Genomic DNA, 18,139 nt, shown 5'->3' on the forward strand with positions numbered 1-18,139 from the left:
CCAAGGTGAGCACGTTGCCGCTGAGGTATCCTCTAACCATTCCTATGGTTGCCGGCATGCCAGTGAACATTCCATGACATTAAGGTGGTGCATACCTTGCCTACTTCAATCCATCTCGGCACACAGAAGTTATCATGATTGCCAGTCCTGTTGCTCCCAGCACGTTTTTGGCCCAAAATGGCCCAAAGTCCAAGACTCCAAGAATATGATTACAACTTTATACATAAGCCAGGAAAGGATTGTAACTCAGCAGACTACATATACACACCCTATAGTGACAAAACCATCTATTGCAATGTCAGAAGCATAGAAGTAGCTCAACTACATATCTAACAATGCCACGTAACCTGCCCTGTCCATGAAAGGACTGGTTACAGGCACACTCGTCCCTGTAACAATAGCGATGTGTTCACTCAAACACATCACTGTATGAACAGAACACCTCCTCATGCAGATGAACCCTGGAAAGAGGTCCAGGCAAAGAAGAGCCACAATAAAGGCTTGATCATCAAAAACCTAGAATGATTGCCACAGTTCACTCAGCACTTACTGATTCAACTGAGCGTCTGCACCTTCGAGGCATGAAAATTGAGATACCCAATCTCTTCAGAATACGGTGGTGGCTATGGCTCATAAAGGACATTGTGGAATGGTAAACACCAAATGCCTACTATGCCATGAAGTATGGTTTCCATAAACAGACAAACTGGTAGATACCATCACTAGGCAGTGTGACGCCTGTCAAAACAGGGTGAGCGACAATCCTCTTCGTCCACTACAGTTGACGCAGTTACCAATGCATGTACAGCACAGAGTTGACATTGACTTCTTCGGAGCCCTCTCTGAAGGAATTTACTTTTTTGGAGGAGCACTCGAGGTTCCCGATATTGCACTCAACACCCTCACCAGCACTTCTAGTGGTTGCAGGAATTCTATATGAAGTCTTAGTGACCGGGGCAACCCAGACAATGAGAAGTCAGCCAACAGACAGCCCTTTTATCAGCAAGTGATGTCAAGACACTAACATTGTGACTGGGTTTCAACAACAGAAGTGCACACCTTTGAGGCCTCAAGCAAATGGGTTGGCTGAACGTTTTATGTTGGCCATAAAGAAAACCATTCAGAGGGCCAAAAGAGAGAACATGCCAATAAGTCAAGTAATAAGTTGCATTCTGTTTCACTGGCGTACTACGCTACACAAAGCCACTGGGCATACGCCTACTGCCCTTGCAATGGGCCAGCACCTTAAGACGCGAGTTCCAGAACTGTCCAATACAAATATTAAAACTGACACAGAAATTCGAGATAGACAAGTGAAACACAAAACTCATCTATACGCCGACAAAAAAAGAAGATCCGAGGGTTTTGAAATAGGTAAGTAGGTCAGCATTAAACAAAGACAGGTCCACGAAATTCCTTCACTCCCCTTAGAGTCATAGAAGCAAAGGGCAGGCACAATGAATACAGCAGTTTCCAAAAATGACTAAATAACAAGCAAAGCCTCTCATTTCAAACGGTTCGTGGATCACAAATAAGGGACTTTTGGAGAATCAGATCAAGAAATTCAGGCACTTACATCAAAACACAATGACCACAGAGATAACTAGAGACACCTCTAACAACGGATAGTGTGGCACAATGGGAAATGACAGGTGCCAGACATAAGAGGGAAATAAGAAAGCTAAAGCGACTAGTCATCAAAGTGGAGGATGTGTTATGTTCACAGAGAGCCACTGTTCAAAGAGCGTCTCTGACTCTAGGATTGGGAAATTACCACCTCCCTGGCAACCACTAGGGGGCAGCCGAAGGGAGGGGACGAGAAGAGGGCAGGGCAGAAAGGGCAATTGGAGCAAAGATAGCAACTCCTCGGTCAGTACATTTTACGAAAGATTAAGGGCAAACTCTCTTTGCAGTGTTTATTGTTAGGGGTGAGTGCACGAAGGCAGAACAGATGGTAATGTTGCATGAAATGGGTACATTTCTGTGCTGACGAAATTGCTTACATTTAACAACAGTTAACAACATTTAAACCGTAATTATTTTTTCAGTGTGAGTTATGTCACTATGTCACTCATTTTATTGTAGTAGGAGTGACTAAGTGCCAACTAAGATGGCTGCTCACCAGCATATTCGTAGTGAGTTGCACAATAGCCCAGTGAAGCACATTTTTGTTCAATTCCTAACGTGAATGAAGGGTGTAAAAGCCTTGCATAAGGCTTTTACTCCTTTCATTCACCTCATGCCCCATTTTCACTGATTTGTGTGGCAGCGAGGAGGGTGGATCGTAACTTACGTTTCCACTGCACCCTTCCTCTTGGCCATACAAATACTACAGCATTTGTATCGGCTTGGATTTTCATCCTGGCGCAAATGCTGTGGATTCCTATGGATTCCATGTGCAAAAAGCAGGCCGATTCCATAGGAATCCATGCATACATGGCAAGCAGTGTTTACTTAGTGTTTACTTTGGCAAAAGGGCGGTGTACAAACATGCAGGTGCTGGGATGAGCAGCTTTATTTAAAAAATATATCTTTTTACTATCATTTAAATGAACATAAACATTACAAACAAAACCAACAATAGAGCAATAGCAGGACATTATGCTCATCGGTAAAACACAGGGCATGGTAGCAGACATAAAAGGCTGACAGTAAAGCAGGCGGTGATGCCCAAGGTGTGAGGTGCCGGGATCACAACATTATGCAAACCATGGAGCGCAGTAAATCAAACACAGTAGACCCATGTACATATTATTCTCTGATTATAAAAGCAACATGTCTCAGGATGGTTTATCATCAGAGTGTGGCAGCATAGCTCCAATAGATCATTCCAAGCTGGCAGGTTTGTCACAGGCTCAAGCACACCACACTTCAAGGCTCTAAACCATTACACTGTTACTGCTTTCGACCATCTCAGCCAATAACTCCACCATGCAGCATAGCAGGGGCCAGTGCCCGTTCTCCATGAAATAGCTATTCTGCATTTGGCAAGAACACAAGCCAAGTCCATAGCCCTAAAGGAATAGTGCACTCAAAAATGTGATTGTCTTAAAAGATGGCCAATAATAAAAAAATATATTAAACATCTTTTTAAAGAAAGTTCCTATGTAAAAGTTTGCACAAATTATTTTTAAACCCCCTTTAATTTCAAGCATTAGGAGGTATCCATTTTGTGAAATGGATGAGCCTCCTGTGCTTGGGTTATTCTCTGCCCTTGCGGCCATAATGGAGCAAAAGCCATCTGCCGGTAGCGTTTATTACAGCGACTTTTGCTTCATTAGTGCCGTAGAGCAGAGAAGTGCTTTTATAAATGCAACATTGTTGTATTTATGATTGTCGTGGTTACAGAACCATGTAAATCATAAATACAACCGCATTGTATTGATAAATGCTGTGGTTTTCTTTTTAAGTTTCCCGTGCTCCCCCAGGCCGGAGGAGCCCGGTAAACTTTTGAAAGAAAACCACGGCAAACATATATACAACATGGTTGTATTTATAAATGCCATGGTTTTCTTTGGAAGTTTCCCGAGCTCCCCTGAACCGGAGGAGCCTGGGAAACTTTGAAAGAAAACCACGGCAATCATAAATACAACAAGGTTGTTTTTATAAATGCTGTGGTTTTCTTTTTAAGTTTCCTATGCGGAGGAACAATACCTTGTTGTATTTATAAATGCTGGTACTTTTGCTTTGAGTCTCCCGGGCTCCCCCGCCTCAGGGGACCCCAGAAGACTCAAAGCGAAAGCAGCTGCAGTCATAAATACAATGCAGTTGTATTTATAATTGCCATGGTTTTCTTTTTGAGTTCTCCCCCGAGCCAGGGGAGCTCAGGAAACTTAGAAAAAAATATGGCAATGATAAATACAATGCAGTTGCATTTATAAATGCTGTGGTTTTCCTTTTAAGTTTCCCGGGGCTCCCCCGTGCCGGAGGAGCCAGGTAAACTAGTGTAAGCTGGTGTCCAATTTAGGGGATGTCTCTGTCACTGCTGCTATAATTCTGCATGTTTAACCATAAAAGGCACAACACCTTTCCACCACCCTTTCCCTTAAGGATATCTCTATTTTATCTCTGGGAGCACTGCTGTAAGCAACAGCTGGTGTGGCTCTAGCAAATGCACACATTCCACAGCGAGTGTGACAGAGACATTTGTCCACAGCTTACTCTGCTCTGCAGATTTATTCAGATCTTCGCTACTGCCTTTCAGTGCTTCACTTCTGCTCTGCTCCCTTTTCTCTCAATCTCAGTGTCTGCATGTCTGTGTTTTGATCTTTCTTTGTGTCGCTTTCTCTGTGTCTCTTGTTTCGCACACATTCTGCACACCTTCCTTTTATGCTGTCAGGTAGTCAACATGTGGGCTTGGTGGAACCCAATTTCTAATAGCACAGCACATTTCCATCTTGCCCTATCTGCACAAAGTGTTCATTGTTATCTCTCCAGTGGTCTCCCTCAAACAAAGCAGGATCCTGAGCATTGGCAAGTAGAACATTATGATTGCATTCTCAAAACATCCCTATGTTACATTCACAACTCATGCCAACAATAAAGTATGCCAGGAAAGCCCTTTAAGGTACATGTAAGTTCCTGGCTGAGATGCTAATATAGAACAATGTAAGGCCAATGTCACCTTCCCCTTACTATCAAAGTGATGCAATGTATAGAAATCGAATCTGCACCCCAGTGGATAATCAGTGTGACACGTGGGTCTGACAGAGATAAAATTTGCATTTCCCTTTGCCAGTGAATCACATTTCACTTTACAGATCTCATTCCAGTAGTCCCTTAATGCCAAACCAGTAGGTATCTATGAGACCAAAATTCATGAGAACCACCAGTCCCAGGCATAATAAGATAGGAATACTGCAATATACAATAACCCAGAAGGTGCAGGACCTTTTCCCTACTTGCAAAAGAAATGGTGGAAGTTAAGAACTTTAGTCAATATCCCCTCCTGTTTATGACAGTCAATCTGCAACCTCTCTGCATTCAGAATAGCAACTTGCAACTCTTATTTCCTTCGTACAAATATTTCTTCACATACCTGGGCCATGAAATAGCTTTTTTAAAAATATCTTCAATTGGACTAACAGAAAAAATTATACCGAGATGGTCATATGCATTAGCTTTCGAAGTTCTATAAACTTATAAACTTTGACAGCAGATTTGAAAAAAGAGCACCTAATGGACATTTCCTTCTCGTAGAAAGAAGAGTTTTCAGTTTAAATATTTTTGGATGAAGGAAGAGTTTTTATGAAATGCAGGCTTGCAGAGGCCACCTTATCTACAGAGCAGCTAACAAGGCAGACACATAACAATCAGTATACATGAGTCACAGCTCACAGGATTAGGCACAAGCAATGTTAAATGGGTCCAAGCAAGTTTGGAAAATCATTCATGTTATTTTAGAAACATATCAAAATGAAATATTTAAAAACACACACTGTTTGAAAGAAGGATGTGTAGTTTCTGAACTTACCTCACATAGCGTCTGGAGATATTTTTAACATTTTAGAAACATATTGAAGTTGACTTTTCCAAACAATGAGAAAACCGAATTACTCCTCATTGGCACACAATCTCGGCTGAACACACTCAATGACTCATACAAATCCTTCTTGGAACTGTAATCAGCGTTGCCAAGGAGGTAAAGACCTTAGCCTTATACCTAGACTTCACTCTATCACTAACTAGACAGGTAAACGCCATTGCATCAGCAGCAGCATACACAGCAAAATTCACCAATGGCTGCAGGCCATTCCTATAGACTGACAGCTGCATCACATTCACCAGAGCCCTCATACTATCCAGAATTGACTACTGCAACTCCCTCTTTGCAGGGACCAATGCACGTAATATGCAAAACTTCAGATCATTCAGTATAACTCTGTGAGAACAGCTCTAAAAATCTCTACAAAAGACCACATATCCAAATCCAGATGGAGCATCCACTTGCTCCCAGTCCGAGAATGCATCATGTTCAAAACACTAGCGCTGCCCCTACCTACTTATCAGAAAATTCTCTACGCCCCACTCTTCCAGACCAACCCAGCCTGTCTACTCGTACTTACTTGACACTCCCAGATACAGGCACCAGAAACAGGGGGTTGGAGCTTCCCGGTGATTGCAGCCAAACTCTGGAATGCTCTCCCCCTACTCCTAAGATTCGAGGAATCCTTCTGGTCCTTCCACAAAGGCCTCAAAACCTGCCTCTTTTCACAAGACCCCCAAATGTAACTAAACCTGTCCAACCAGACTACTCTTGGCATTGCCACATCCACCCTGCCCATAAACTTAGTTCTAGTTAACATCTATGTATCACTTATGATTATAACTAATGTAACCACTACCTGCAACTAATCTACTACCTATCTCTGTAACCTTGCTGTATCCAAGTGCAACCACTGCCTTCATATAAACCAGCGCCCAGATGCCCACGGGATCAGTGCGCTCTACAAATGACAAAATAAATTAATAAATAAAAGATTTAAAAACATGCAGTTTTAAAGCAGAATGTGCTGTTTTTCATTTACCTCAGAATCGAGAGAGTTTCAAAACATATCAATTACTTCCATGCCACTCTGACTTCCATCTGATGAAGACATCTTTGGGGACTTTGAAAGCTAGTGCATTGTAACATTTCATCACAGTATTTTCAGTTACTCCAATTTAATATATAAAATCGTAGATGTGTGCGATTTAAAAACTGGATGAACACAAGTGTTTCCTTGCACATACATAGCTCACAATCTGGTCATGGTCTATTTCCATGTTCCATCCAAATACCTAACTTCGATACATGTTCCTCCCATCTGGTTAAAGAGCGCCTCTCCCTTTTAATGAATGGGATGATAGTGCTAGTTAAAGCAATCTCTACATAATGTTGAAAAGGAAATTGTTCCTGGATCACTCTGCTTGCACTTTATTTTCTGGCTTAAGTGTCTCTGATCTATATCAATAGTTACTGCCAGATCTGCGGAGACTGTAGTCTGAAGTATCATAGGAAGGTGGCTCTGTAAATAGTCAGGATAGCTTCATGGAATGATTCTTCTTTAAAGCATGTAAAGAGTAGGGTACACAAAGGGGCTTTCTGTTGTTCACTGGATGTAAGACTGGCTTGAGATAGCGCTTTTTACATTTCCTAAGTAAAACTTCATTCCTTGATGCTGCCGGTTTGGATCCTCCATTTAGAAAATGGATGAATAATGTGTAAAGAATATAACATCGTCCTTTGAATAGCATCTTCCCTGTTGTACGTTTAAATGGGATTTGAATGCTAGTTTGCATGTTTATACTTTTACATCGAAAAGGAGCACTCCACAGGGCATTCCTAGGTAGACCCATGCTTGCAGAGTCTGATCAATTACCAGAGCCTTCAGATGTGCAACATTGGTTGCTTGTATGTAGCTTGCCAGCCTTGGGCAGCCTCAAATTGATGAGTGGAACAGAAGAGGGGAGGAGAGGACATGAAGGAAAGGAAGTAATAGGAAATAGGATAGCAAATTATAAGGGGGTGAAGCATTACAACATGTCATCTTTTATGCTTTATTATTGTCTATATATTCCTCCTCAAAGACCAAAATGTATCACTAATTATCTCCAATAGATAGGCACCTATAGCCATTGCATCAGTACACTGCCTCCAAAAAGTTCCCCATTGTGTGTAGGTGTAGCAGATGCAGGTATCCTGTATATTGTACAATACATGCACAGTACAATGCATGCTTTGTTGTATGCCACCGTTCTGTCTTTTTTTGCTCTTCATGCCTGTGCAATGCAATATCCCACCCTACTTTCAGACACTCCAGTCGTCACCCACTAACACACATGTGCCACCTGTTCGTATCTCTCACTCGCTATGTGTTCATTTCTCTCTCGTTCTTCCAGTGCCCATCATCCCGACCTTCCTGTATGCTACGGAGTATGAGAACCAGAATACATCTCAAACCCTGTCTGAACGCCCCCCCGCTCGGGTGATCTCTGAAGCCACCACCTTCATCTCATTGCTCTCTTATTATGATAATGCCACTTTCAATCTCAGAGACATCAATTCCTTCGATGTAAGCAACGGTACTGGAAATGGCACAAGCCGCACCACTGAGGCCTCCACAGTGCCCAGGAACAACTGTGTAAGTGGACAGGATTTCCTAGAGGAGGAAAATATGCGCGTGGGACTCCTGTTTGCATCGAAGGCCATGATGCAGCTCCTAGTCAATCCTTTTGTGGGGCCCATCACTAACAGGTAGGTCATGGCTTTCCATCAAATACTGCACTGTTATGTTTATATGTCCCTGTGTGTGGAAGTGGATGTGATGGAGTAATTCAGGTAGAGGGAGGGGCGCAAGTGCTGGGGATCGGGGGGGGGGGTGTGTCCCCTGGGCCCATCTCCTGGACAGTGAGGAAGGAGGAGGGGATGTAGGCAAGGGAACATGGAGAGGAAGAGATCCATTTTGGAGCTCCCTTTGCGTAAAAAAAGAGTGCATTTGTAATTTCGACATGGATACATAGAAACATACAATTGATCACCCTATCTATCCTCTGATACCCCTGCACCCTTACTTTTAACACCATGTGTGCCCCCCTTGTACAGCGCTCCATTGATTCCAATGTAGATTTTCACTTTATAAATTCCATACATACATATAAACATACATACACATCTACATACATATATGCATGTAACCCCTGTCCCTGGCCATTTGATTCCTGTTAAGTCTCTTGCTCGTGAGTTAAGCATTCTAATAAAACATTCACTGGTGCTAATCCTTCCCATTAATCCCAGTTCCAAGTAAATGTACTGACCATCAATTACTTTCTCTCTTCTCTTTATTGCTGTTCATGGCATTTCAAACACATTTTTTAATTACTGCTTGTACAGTAAACATCTTCAGCCGATTCATGGAATTATCTGCGCATAAAACACAGATTTGCGCGCCATTCTGCCCGAAAATCCCTGTATGAGGTATGGGGATTTTCGGGCAGAATGGCGCGCAAATCTGCATTTTACGCGCAAATAATTCCATGAATCAGGGGCCCTATGGGGCAAATTCATTTCATCATGCTCTGATTTGTATACATACATGTTCCCATGTTGATTAACACACTGAATGATGTGTGGTTCACATTGGAACAGTATAAATCTCTAGAGAGCGGAGTTGGAAGAAGAAAAGCCGTTTTTGACTCACAGCTCACGCAGACACATACTTTGATGTTTAGCGGTGCTCCAGTTCTTAAGAATCACTGCACGCGCCAAAGCCTTCCACAGCAATGATTTTGGGAGGAGATGTATGCATAAAAGTGGTTTCCATTTCGCTCCCATCCCACTTGAGCTATTTGCAAGCCAGCCAGAAGGGAACAGAGTCCTTTTAGGTCTACGTTTTAAGGCACAAACATATAGAAATACAATAAAGAGAGGCTATCACTCTTTTGCTTACCTACATTTCTGCCTCGAAATCTGCTCAGATGTCTTCATGTCCCTCTGTGATCTGTCACTGGATGCCACTTCATTGTATTATGATTACTTCCTCCAAGACCAAGGTGGTCCACCCTCCTGTATCCAATGCCCCCTCTCCTTCACCCAGCTCTATTCCACTTGATTTACCATCGCCTCCCATAAGGCACACAGCCTTGGGGTCCTTGTGTACATCAAAATTAACCTTCTCTACTTTATTATGCCTATCTGTACTGTGGTTAGGATTACCATGCTTAATATCAGGAAAATCTACCCTGCTTCACTTACAACAGCACCAAAACCCTCATACTGACCTTGTTACCCAGCTGCCTCTTCTACCATGCCACCCACGTCCTTGGTCTCTGCTTCTTCTCCTTCCCAATTTCACAAAGTACTCAACTTCCCCAGCACTACTCTCTACAATCTTCCCTGCTCCTTTCACACAACTACTTAATACCACCTCCATGTTGGTTGGCTTTCTATGAATTACCATTCTCTACTTAAATTCCTTCTGCCTCTTTTCAGGCCCCTGTATGAGCCTCATCCCCCTACCTAGCTAACACTCCTGCTACTCTCTTCCATGCATCCTTCCCTCTAGTGCACTCTCTAATCTCCCATCCTGTAATTCCTCTTGTTTCCACTCCTTTTCAGTCCTTGCCCCTGCTCACTGGAACTCCCCTGCTCTCGAAGTTAAAATATCTACTGCTTTCCACTCCTTCAAATATGCGCTAAAGCTCTACCCGTTCAACCAAGAAGTAGAAGCATCTGCGTATTGCCACATTACACAGTCTCCTGACTATCCTATGCCTGCCTCTATTGCACAAACAAACATGTACGTATTCAGTCTCCTTGGACCACTGTCTGTTATCTTCCTTTCTTGTCCCCAGTTTCTGTACTATGAATTCTCCAACAACCACAGGGCAGTTTTTCACTAACTCTTATGCTAATGTTTAGCACTTGATCCATCTTTGCCATGTTGAATGTTGATTTATTTGACAATAGCATCTAGGTGAAACTCTCTGTACCCTCAATAAATATGAAACAACATAGTAGATTGACAAAAACAACTGAAATTGGGGACATGCATATTCAGATCCATACTATTCAGTTTGTGTACATCTGACGGTGAAGAGACCTACATTTTCAGGAACACTAACTCACGCATTGTTCTTAGAAGAAATATAGTCAACACACATTCACTGCATACTGCTGTCTCTGAGGACCTGGACCCCTTCATATAAAGCATTCACACACACTTACAGTGTACTATTCTCTTTATTAGGGATTATTTGCCATGCCTACCTCCAGTCAACATCATGATAATATGAAGTAAGGAATCATGTGTCATTGCCCCTTTAAATATCCAGTATATTTAAATTTTTACCCCATAACCAAAATGTGAATGGCAGATAATAACAGAAGACTAGCAAAGCTATCCGATCCCCTTTCCCTCCCATCAGAGCCGATTCTATGGTAATGCCATGAGCCTAATTCTGAGGGGATCGTACACTTTCTACAGAGAGAATGAGCCAGCCTAAAAGTTGAATGCTTTTAATGGTGAGGCCAAAGTGTGTGTATGTGAAGGTGTGGAGGGAGGCTGTTGTAGAAGGGGTGTTTGTTCCCAGGAACAGCAATCAGACCATGCTTACAAAACCGCTACAACATCTCTAGTTGGAAATGTCTATGTCCCTGCAGTGATTCAATTTCTAAAATGGTATCTCATATTCTGAAGTTGTAAAGTTCCCTGTGCCCTTTTCATTATTTCCAGGATTGGATATCATATTCCCATGTTTACCGGCTTTGTTGTCCTGTTCCTATCAACAATCAGTGAGTATATCGATTCATCACCAGTACATTTCTTCAAATCCCAACAATGGTATACACCTGTGAGTGCAGGTGACAGTTCTGCGGGACATGTCCTGAGTGTGGAGTTACAGTAGCTATTCTTTGCAAATTTTGCCATTTTTGTTGGTGCCATTTTGAAATATTTTGCATCATATTGTTGTACGGGTCAATGACATCCATAAATGTCTCACAATTTATGCCAAAATCAGATTGCAGGGGTGGCATATTCCACCACAGGCCACTCCTTGGACACACCTATGGTTGGTGGTCATCTTGAACCACAGGTATCATCCAATATTTGGAAAAGCAACAAAGAAGAAGGGACTTTTCTCTGATGCATTTACAGCTTTGTGAACATTTGCATCCATGCATTTGCATTGTTTTGCCTATTCGGATAAAACCAGCAAAATAGATTTAGAAAATAAAATAAGAGGGTATTGAAAAAATAAAAAAGATACCTGATAAAATTTCCTGACTGGAAGGTCAGGAAAAATGTCCTTAGAATTCGTTTGAACCTAATATTCACTGGAGAGGTTCTAGCCAAACGAAGGCACTTGGCCTGCTAAAGAGGTCTTGTTTAGGAGATCTGTGGACAAAGAGGAGGAATTAGTCTCAGAAATATTTTGGGAAAGATTGATTTCTGGGCATGAAATAGCATTGACGACAAACGTGGTACAAGTGTTATCAAGAAGCAACTTGGTTTGTTAAAGATATCTCCTGCCAAACCTAGTAGACAGGAAGGGCTGCGCAGCTTTAGAGAATAAAAGACACTTGGTGGATAATATTTTGTTCCGACAGTGAACTGCAAATGAGGATAACTATTAATTTTTTCCTATCGGGACATTAAAGTATTGGGGAAGTTTGTGGTTTGGAGGAAAGTTAAAAACTGTCTTCTTTCTTTCATCGTCTTGTATATAAAAAAAATCTTTTTACTGTTATTTTTTTTTTTACAATGTTTTGATATGTATGTTTGTGTTCTTAAACTTTTATATAATATGTTTTGTAAAAGGTCTTGTAACCATATACAAATAAAAAATAAAAAAATAAAAAGGGGTTTATGAGTGCTCGCAAGCCATTTGAAAAAAAACATGCAAATGCACTGATGCAAATGCTTATATATGTAAATCCACAGCTGTAAAGACAGGCATACGAAGGTAGCATATTTTTGGTTACATCGATGGCCTATGTATTCTCATCATCTTGAATGGTATCGAGCAAAGTGTTTAGAAAGTGATGTGTGACTTTCTAAGTGATATTCTGGTAGGTTTGTGTGTTCTCACCGATTTTTCCCAAAATCACATCTGCTCAAAACACCTTTAAAGGGTACACTTAAAGAGATGTTTGGTAATTTTGGTCTGTTCTGGTTTCTTCTTTTTAGTCTTAGTGAAAATAATCTTAGAACAAATACTTTTAATGGTTAGAGGAAGACAGAAAAGTGTTGGGTAAAAGGAAGGAGTAGGGTGAGCCTGAATACAGGGGTGAACAAGAGAAAATGGAGTGATGTGGATCTTTGATTGGAATCCAGATAAGACAATGGGCCTCATTACGACTCAGGCGGTAAGGGGTTTACGCCGGCGTAAACAGCGCCGACCCTTACCGCCTGAGTACGAGGTCCCTTAGCGCCATGGCGGATTTAACACCTGCTTTTAGCAGGTGTTAAAATCCATGGCGCTAAGGGACCATGGAGTTAATTACGCCACCGTAATTTACGGTGGCGTAATTAACGCCTTCCCCACTCCCATTATGCCCTATGGGGCAAAAATGGGAATGGGGAAGGGTAAATGGGGATTGGGGACTTACCGCCTCGCCAACCTCGGAATGGGGCGGTAAGTCCGCCAACTACCATGGCGTAAACGTAGTTCACGCCATGGTGGTAAAGTCACGGCCCAGGCGACCCAGGCGGCCCTGGGTCGTAATGAGGCCCAATGCATCAAGACATCTCAATTGATGAATGCATCTCATACTGGCATCTGTGGCGCCTGTGTTCAGGACTGGGGCAGAGTCAGTCACCTGTAAAGTGTACACAATGAGGCATTTCATCCTGCTGAGGTTGTTTCTATTAAATACCACTGATTTTAGTGATTTTACAATTGGGAAAATTCATTGTCAACAGCCATTATAATCAGAAAGGCTAGCAGGGTAGGGCATTGCCAGGCTGATGTCAATCTTGCATGTTACAGTCTCTCTTTTGCCTCACATTGCCTAATTGATTTCTCTTTCGCATCCGAGAAAGACAGATTGACCAATCACAATCTGCCTTACCCCGGAGCAATTGTGTGATCACAGTCCGCACCCGTGGCATAAAATATAAAAGGGACTGGGTCCCTTTTCAGATGGCAGCAGCCATTTTTAACATGTTTTTTATAGCCGCCGTCATCCGGAAAGGGGACCTAGACCCTTTTCCATTTTAATGGTGGTGGCCATTTTTATTCCTTTTTTTTCAGTTCGAAGCTGGGCTCACGCACTCCGCGTTGAGCTGATCTCTCGATGATGAACAAAAAAAGAAACCCTCCGCACCCCGGTAAATCCAGTGGTGCGTATGACTTTCAAGCTGTGGCGGGGCACAACATGGCCTTTAACTGCCCGCAGCCTGAGCTGAGGCCCTCTATTCGCTCCGATCTACCTTAGATCAGGCTGGTGGGCCGTTAAAGGCCATGTCCGCCCCCCCCTCCGGCCAGGCTGTCAAAGCCACATTAGATGTTTATTTTAAAACCGATGTGTTCATGGCTGCCCTCTAAGTAGGAGAAAACACTAGAGATCTCTACATTAAGTGTGTGAGATAACATAGTGTTGCCTATTCACAGCTATGTAGGTTGACTCTTCTTCAGGTGATTGTAGTTGAGGTCAACCATATATCCATGAAGAGGAAGTCCATATATCCATATACACACAGGGAAACGCGCACTACAACTAGCAACTCAGGATAAAACCCCCAAAAGAAACAAAAGATTCCTGTTGGCTAATAGTTCGAAAACCATTTAAATCTAATTATTTTTGATTTTAGTAGCAATGGTGCCCAAACGTATTACACCATACAACAACACATGTTATAAACTATGGTTGTCCTAAACTAAAGAGTATCGCATGTAAGTTTGAAGAATAAATACTACATTTTAAACATCATCATTCATAGATTCAGATCAAGTTTACAGGTCTGACAAAAATTATTAGTGAAAAACGATTAACATTTGTAAACAGATTTGCGAGAATCAAAGTGAATAAAAAGAAAAACTATAAGATATGAATCAAACATATATATTTGCAAAGGATATACAAGTTGCAGACATGAACCTTTAGAAACATTATTATAAATCACTTCCAATATGCAATTATCGACAGTGTCAAAAAGAGACATACAGCAGACAAAAAGATTCACAAGAAAAAGAGCTGTGACTCAAATAGGCTTTTAAGACAAATCGTGAAGATAGTGTCCGATCTTTAAGAAAAAGGAACACAGAATTTCTGTACAAATGTTACTCCTGAAAATGTCTGTAATGAACAATGAAAACTGGAGATATTGTCTGTAAGAGGCAGTTAATCCTGAAGTTAGTGTCAGCAATTAATGCTGGACATAGTGTCAAGCAGTTGTTTCTGAAGATAATATCAGTATTAATCCTGTAGTTAGTGTCTCTAATCCTGAAGATAGTGTCTACTTGAGCGTTGAATAGCTTTAGACATTTTAGCATTAAAAGCGTTTAGACACCTTCATCAGGACAGAAATTATTGAAACACAACCCTCGGTTAAGGAGGAAGCCAGTCATCTTCAAAGGGATGTGGCGATTTCCGTATGAGAAATATCAGGCAATGTGTAGCAAATCCCACTAAAGATGCTGTTGCTACAACACGCAACATTGATGTGTGAATGCAGCCTAAGACCGCCAGTGGTTGTTGAGAGTTATCAGTGGATGAATCTCCAGTCTCCTCTGAGCTAATCATTGCTGGGGTGTCTTCCTATTTGCTGAAATACTTAGAGCCATTTCACATTCAAGTGATTTACAAAAAGAAACACATCTATCTATAAATGCCAGACTTAATTTTGCTGTTTTTAAAAAATGAGCACCACAACTAACCGCACAATGTCAGAATTCATATCTTGGCCAAACCCTGTTCATAGCTGCTGTAGAAAGAGGCATGGGTCAGATTCAAGAAAATGTAATTGGAGTAACAGGAGAAATGCATCTATTACTGCACATCTTGTTTACAAAGCTTACAATTGTAGCACATCTAGTGGTGGCTTAAGCATCTTTAAGATGCTTATGTGCAAGAGCAATTCACTAATATTTGGTCAAGACCACCTAAGAGATGCTCCAGACATCTCCAGATTTGCTCCAGTTTTAGTATGTTTGTGAATCAGGAATAGGAAAGTAGATACAAAACTGAGATGTACAAGAGCATCTCCTGATTTGCTCTATTGAACATATTTGTGAATTAGAGTGAATGCAGTTTATAAAGCAGCGGCTATCATAGTATCTAATAATGTTTGTAGGGTAGGGAGTGCAGAGGTAGGGGTGATGAAGTATCTATAGAAGATAAAATATAAGCATCAACTCTAAAATGTACATTACACCCCTATATAATGTACAGTACAGTACCACATTTTTTTTTTTTGATTTTCTTTATTTGAAATAAAAACGATCTCACTTGGAAGCAGCTAGGAGAACGAAATTATATATGGGAGGATAAGGAGGTATTAATGGATGCCCATGGCATGGAAGCGTGCAAGGTAAATTCTGGGTAAAAGAGGGCACTCACATTCACAGCAAAAAGAGTCGATGAATTGTAGGTACCAAAGTTACAATATTTTCCAATTGGTATTTGTTGGATCATTCAGTTAGGAACTGTTGAATAAATAGTTTTCAGTGAAGGCATTTTCAGTGCCTTCACGCATTTCAGGTGATCAGTTGAGTGTTTCAGTGAAGAAAGGAGGGATCGGGGATCTCAGGGCAAATAGTTTGTCTTTGATATAATTCCATAAAATGTGATTTTGCAAGGAAAACTTCTGCTTTCGCTTAACTGAAGTGCAAGAGAGCACTTATGGAAAAGTAACACCTGGAATGTATTGGCCAACTTTTCTCTCTTGTGTCAATAAACTTTGTCTGATGCCAATAAACAAGATGATGTGAATATCTTTGACCTGACGTTGTGTCATGTCTTCTTCTACCCACTTTAGTGTTTGCATTCTCAGGCACCTATACACTGCTGTTTGTGGCAAGGATGCTGCAGGGTATCGGGTCTTCCTGTTCATCAGTGGCAGGTAAGCCGCAGACAAACATGCGTCTCCTTTTTTACCTATTGGCCATTTTCTTTTTTAGTCTGATTTTCTTTACTCGCAAAATGGGTACTCTACCGTATATAATGGGGTAAAAAAAACATCTGATCGCATAAGGGGTGACCTTAGGTTGCGTATAGCAATAATACACCTCTCACTGGACGCAAATGTCAGTAACAGTGCTAGGGACAGAGGATAACTTGGGAACTGGGCTGTTACTATCCTTGAGGTTCATGGGAGGGGTAATAATTGCCTAATTACAGTTAAGTTGTGACATTTGCTGCTTGAGCAGTAAAGAGCAGAGTTGTAGCTGCAACTAGAGCACGTAATGCAAGATGTGTCTATTGTTTCTCTTTCCCCTCTTTTTAAAAAAACACTCTCTAACATTTCACAACCATCAATTGATAAGAAAGCTTTCATGGCAGTATGCTTATTTTTGTGCACTGCTGCAATTTAGCAGAGTAGAGCTGGTGTCTCTATATGGTTCCAAAAAATGGCTTTTATATGCAATTTTTTTTGCAGCACATTGCAAGCAGCATATTTGTGTTTTTGTTTTGTGAGAAAACTTAGGGTAACCTCACACCTACTCCCCTTGGATCCTCTTCTCAGGTGTCCATGGAAAGGCCATCACTCATGGATCCTGACCCTGGAGGTGGAGAGGCGAAGGAGGAGGGTCCCAGGGGATTGGGGAAAGGGTATCAGCAGGCTAGACATGATATCCCCCTTTTTCCAATGAGAGCCAACCTTACCCTTCCCCAGCCTTTGTAGGCTGTTGTAAACCATATCCACTCAATTTCCATCATTTAAACCATTATAGTACTGGGGCGAGTAAGAGTAGTGAACACTAACATTTCATTTCACCACTCTGAAACTGAGACGAGGTAGAGGCCTGAGGAGTTTTGAACGGGCCAGGCATATCCCAGTACCTATAGTCGGGCAAGGGAAACTAAGTTTTCATACCTGCAACCTGTTAAATGTTCGCAGGTTTATAAAAAGAGTCTGAAGCAGCAGAGAGGGGAACCAGTTGGGCCGGAGAGCGCAGCCATCCGAGGTCGAGCGAGCAAAGTACGCGCCGGTGAAAAGGATGCTGACAGCAAAGAAGCCAGAAAGACACTGAGGGGCCATTGCGGGTCGCAAGAGAGTCTGGAGATGCGCAGTACCCATTGTCTTGTGTTCTCCGTTGGGCGTAGGGAACACTGAGACACTGCCAACCGCTGCAGGAAGAACAGGAAAGAGTTAGCGCTGCTCACCAGAGCTCCTCAGGAGTGAGTGAGGAGCGAGTGAGAACCCAGAAGCAAGACCAGAGCATCTTGAGGAGCGCCCACACACTGGTGAGTGACAGGGAAGGTTCACTCAGGCCGGGGCAATCCAGGGGCATGGTATCGGTTGCGGCAAATACCGAACAAGCAAGAATACACGATAAAGGAGTCTGGAGACCAAAAAACGTGGACTATTAAATACTGAACTAATTTCTAAACACATAATGTGTTTTGAATGCTGATAGATGGGTCGGATGACCAAATACAAACTATAGAATATTGAACAAGTTGACAAGCACTGAATACATTTTGATTGCTGAA

General features: G+C 41.9%; 1 protein-coding gene across 2 annotated transcripts in view; it reads left to right on the top strand.

Annotated features, from left to right (window-relative positions):
* SLC18A1 (solute carrier family 18 member A1) overlaps positions 1–18,139 on the top strand; it is a 367,959-nt gene that overhangs the window by 157,449 nt on the left and 192,371 nt on the right. For both annotated transcript variants that reach the window (XM_069617961.1, XM_069617962.1), the window contains 3 exons: positions 7,882–8,236; positions 11,214–11,272; positions 16,461–16,544. In XM_069617961.1, coding sequence (XP_069474062.1) covers positions 7,882–8,236; positions 11,214–11,272; positions 16,461–16,544 — 498 coding nt within the window. The remainder of the gene's footprint in view (positions 1–7,881; positions 8,237–11,213; positions 11,273–16,460; positions 16,545–18,139) is intronic.

The sequence above is a fragment of the Ambystoma mexicanum genome, chromosome 10 (assembly GCF_040938575.1).
Source record: "Ambystoma mexicanum isolate Mex_15411 chromosome 10, UKY_AmexF1_1, whole genome shotgun sequence".
In the NCBI taxonomy this organism is placed as follows: Eukaryota; Metazoa; Chordata; class Amphibia; order Caudata; family Ambystomatidae; genus Ambystoma; species Ambystoma mexicanum.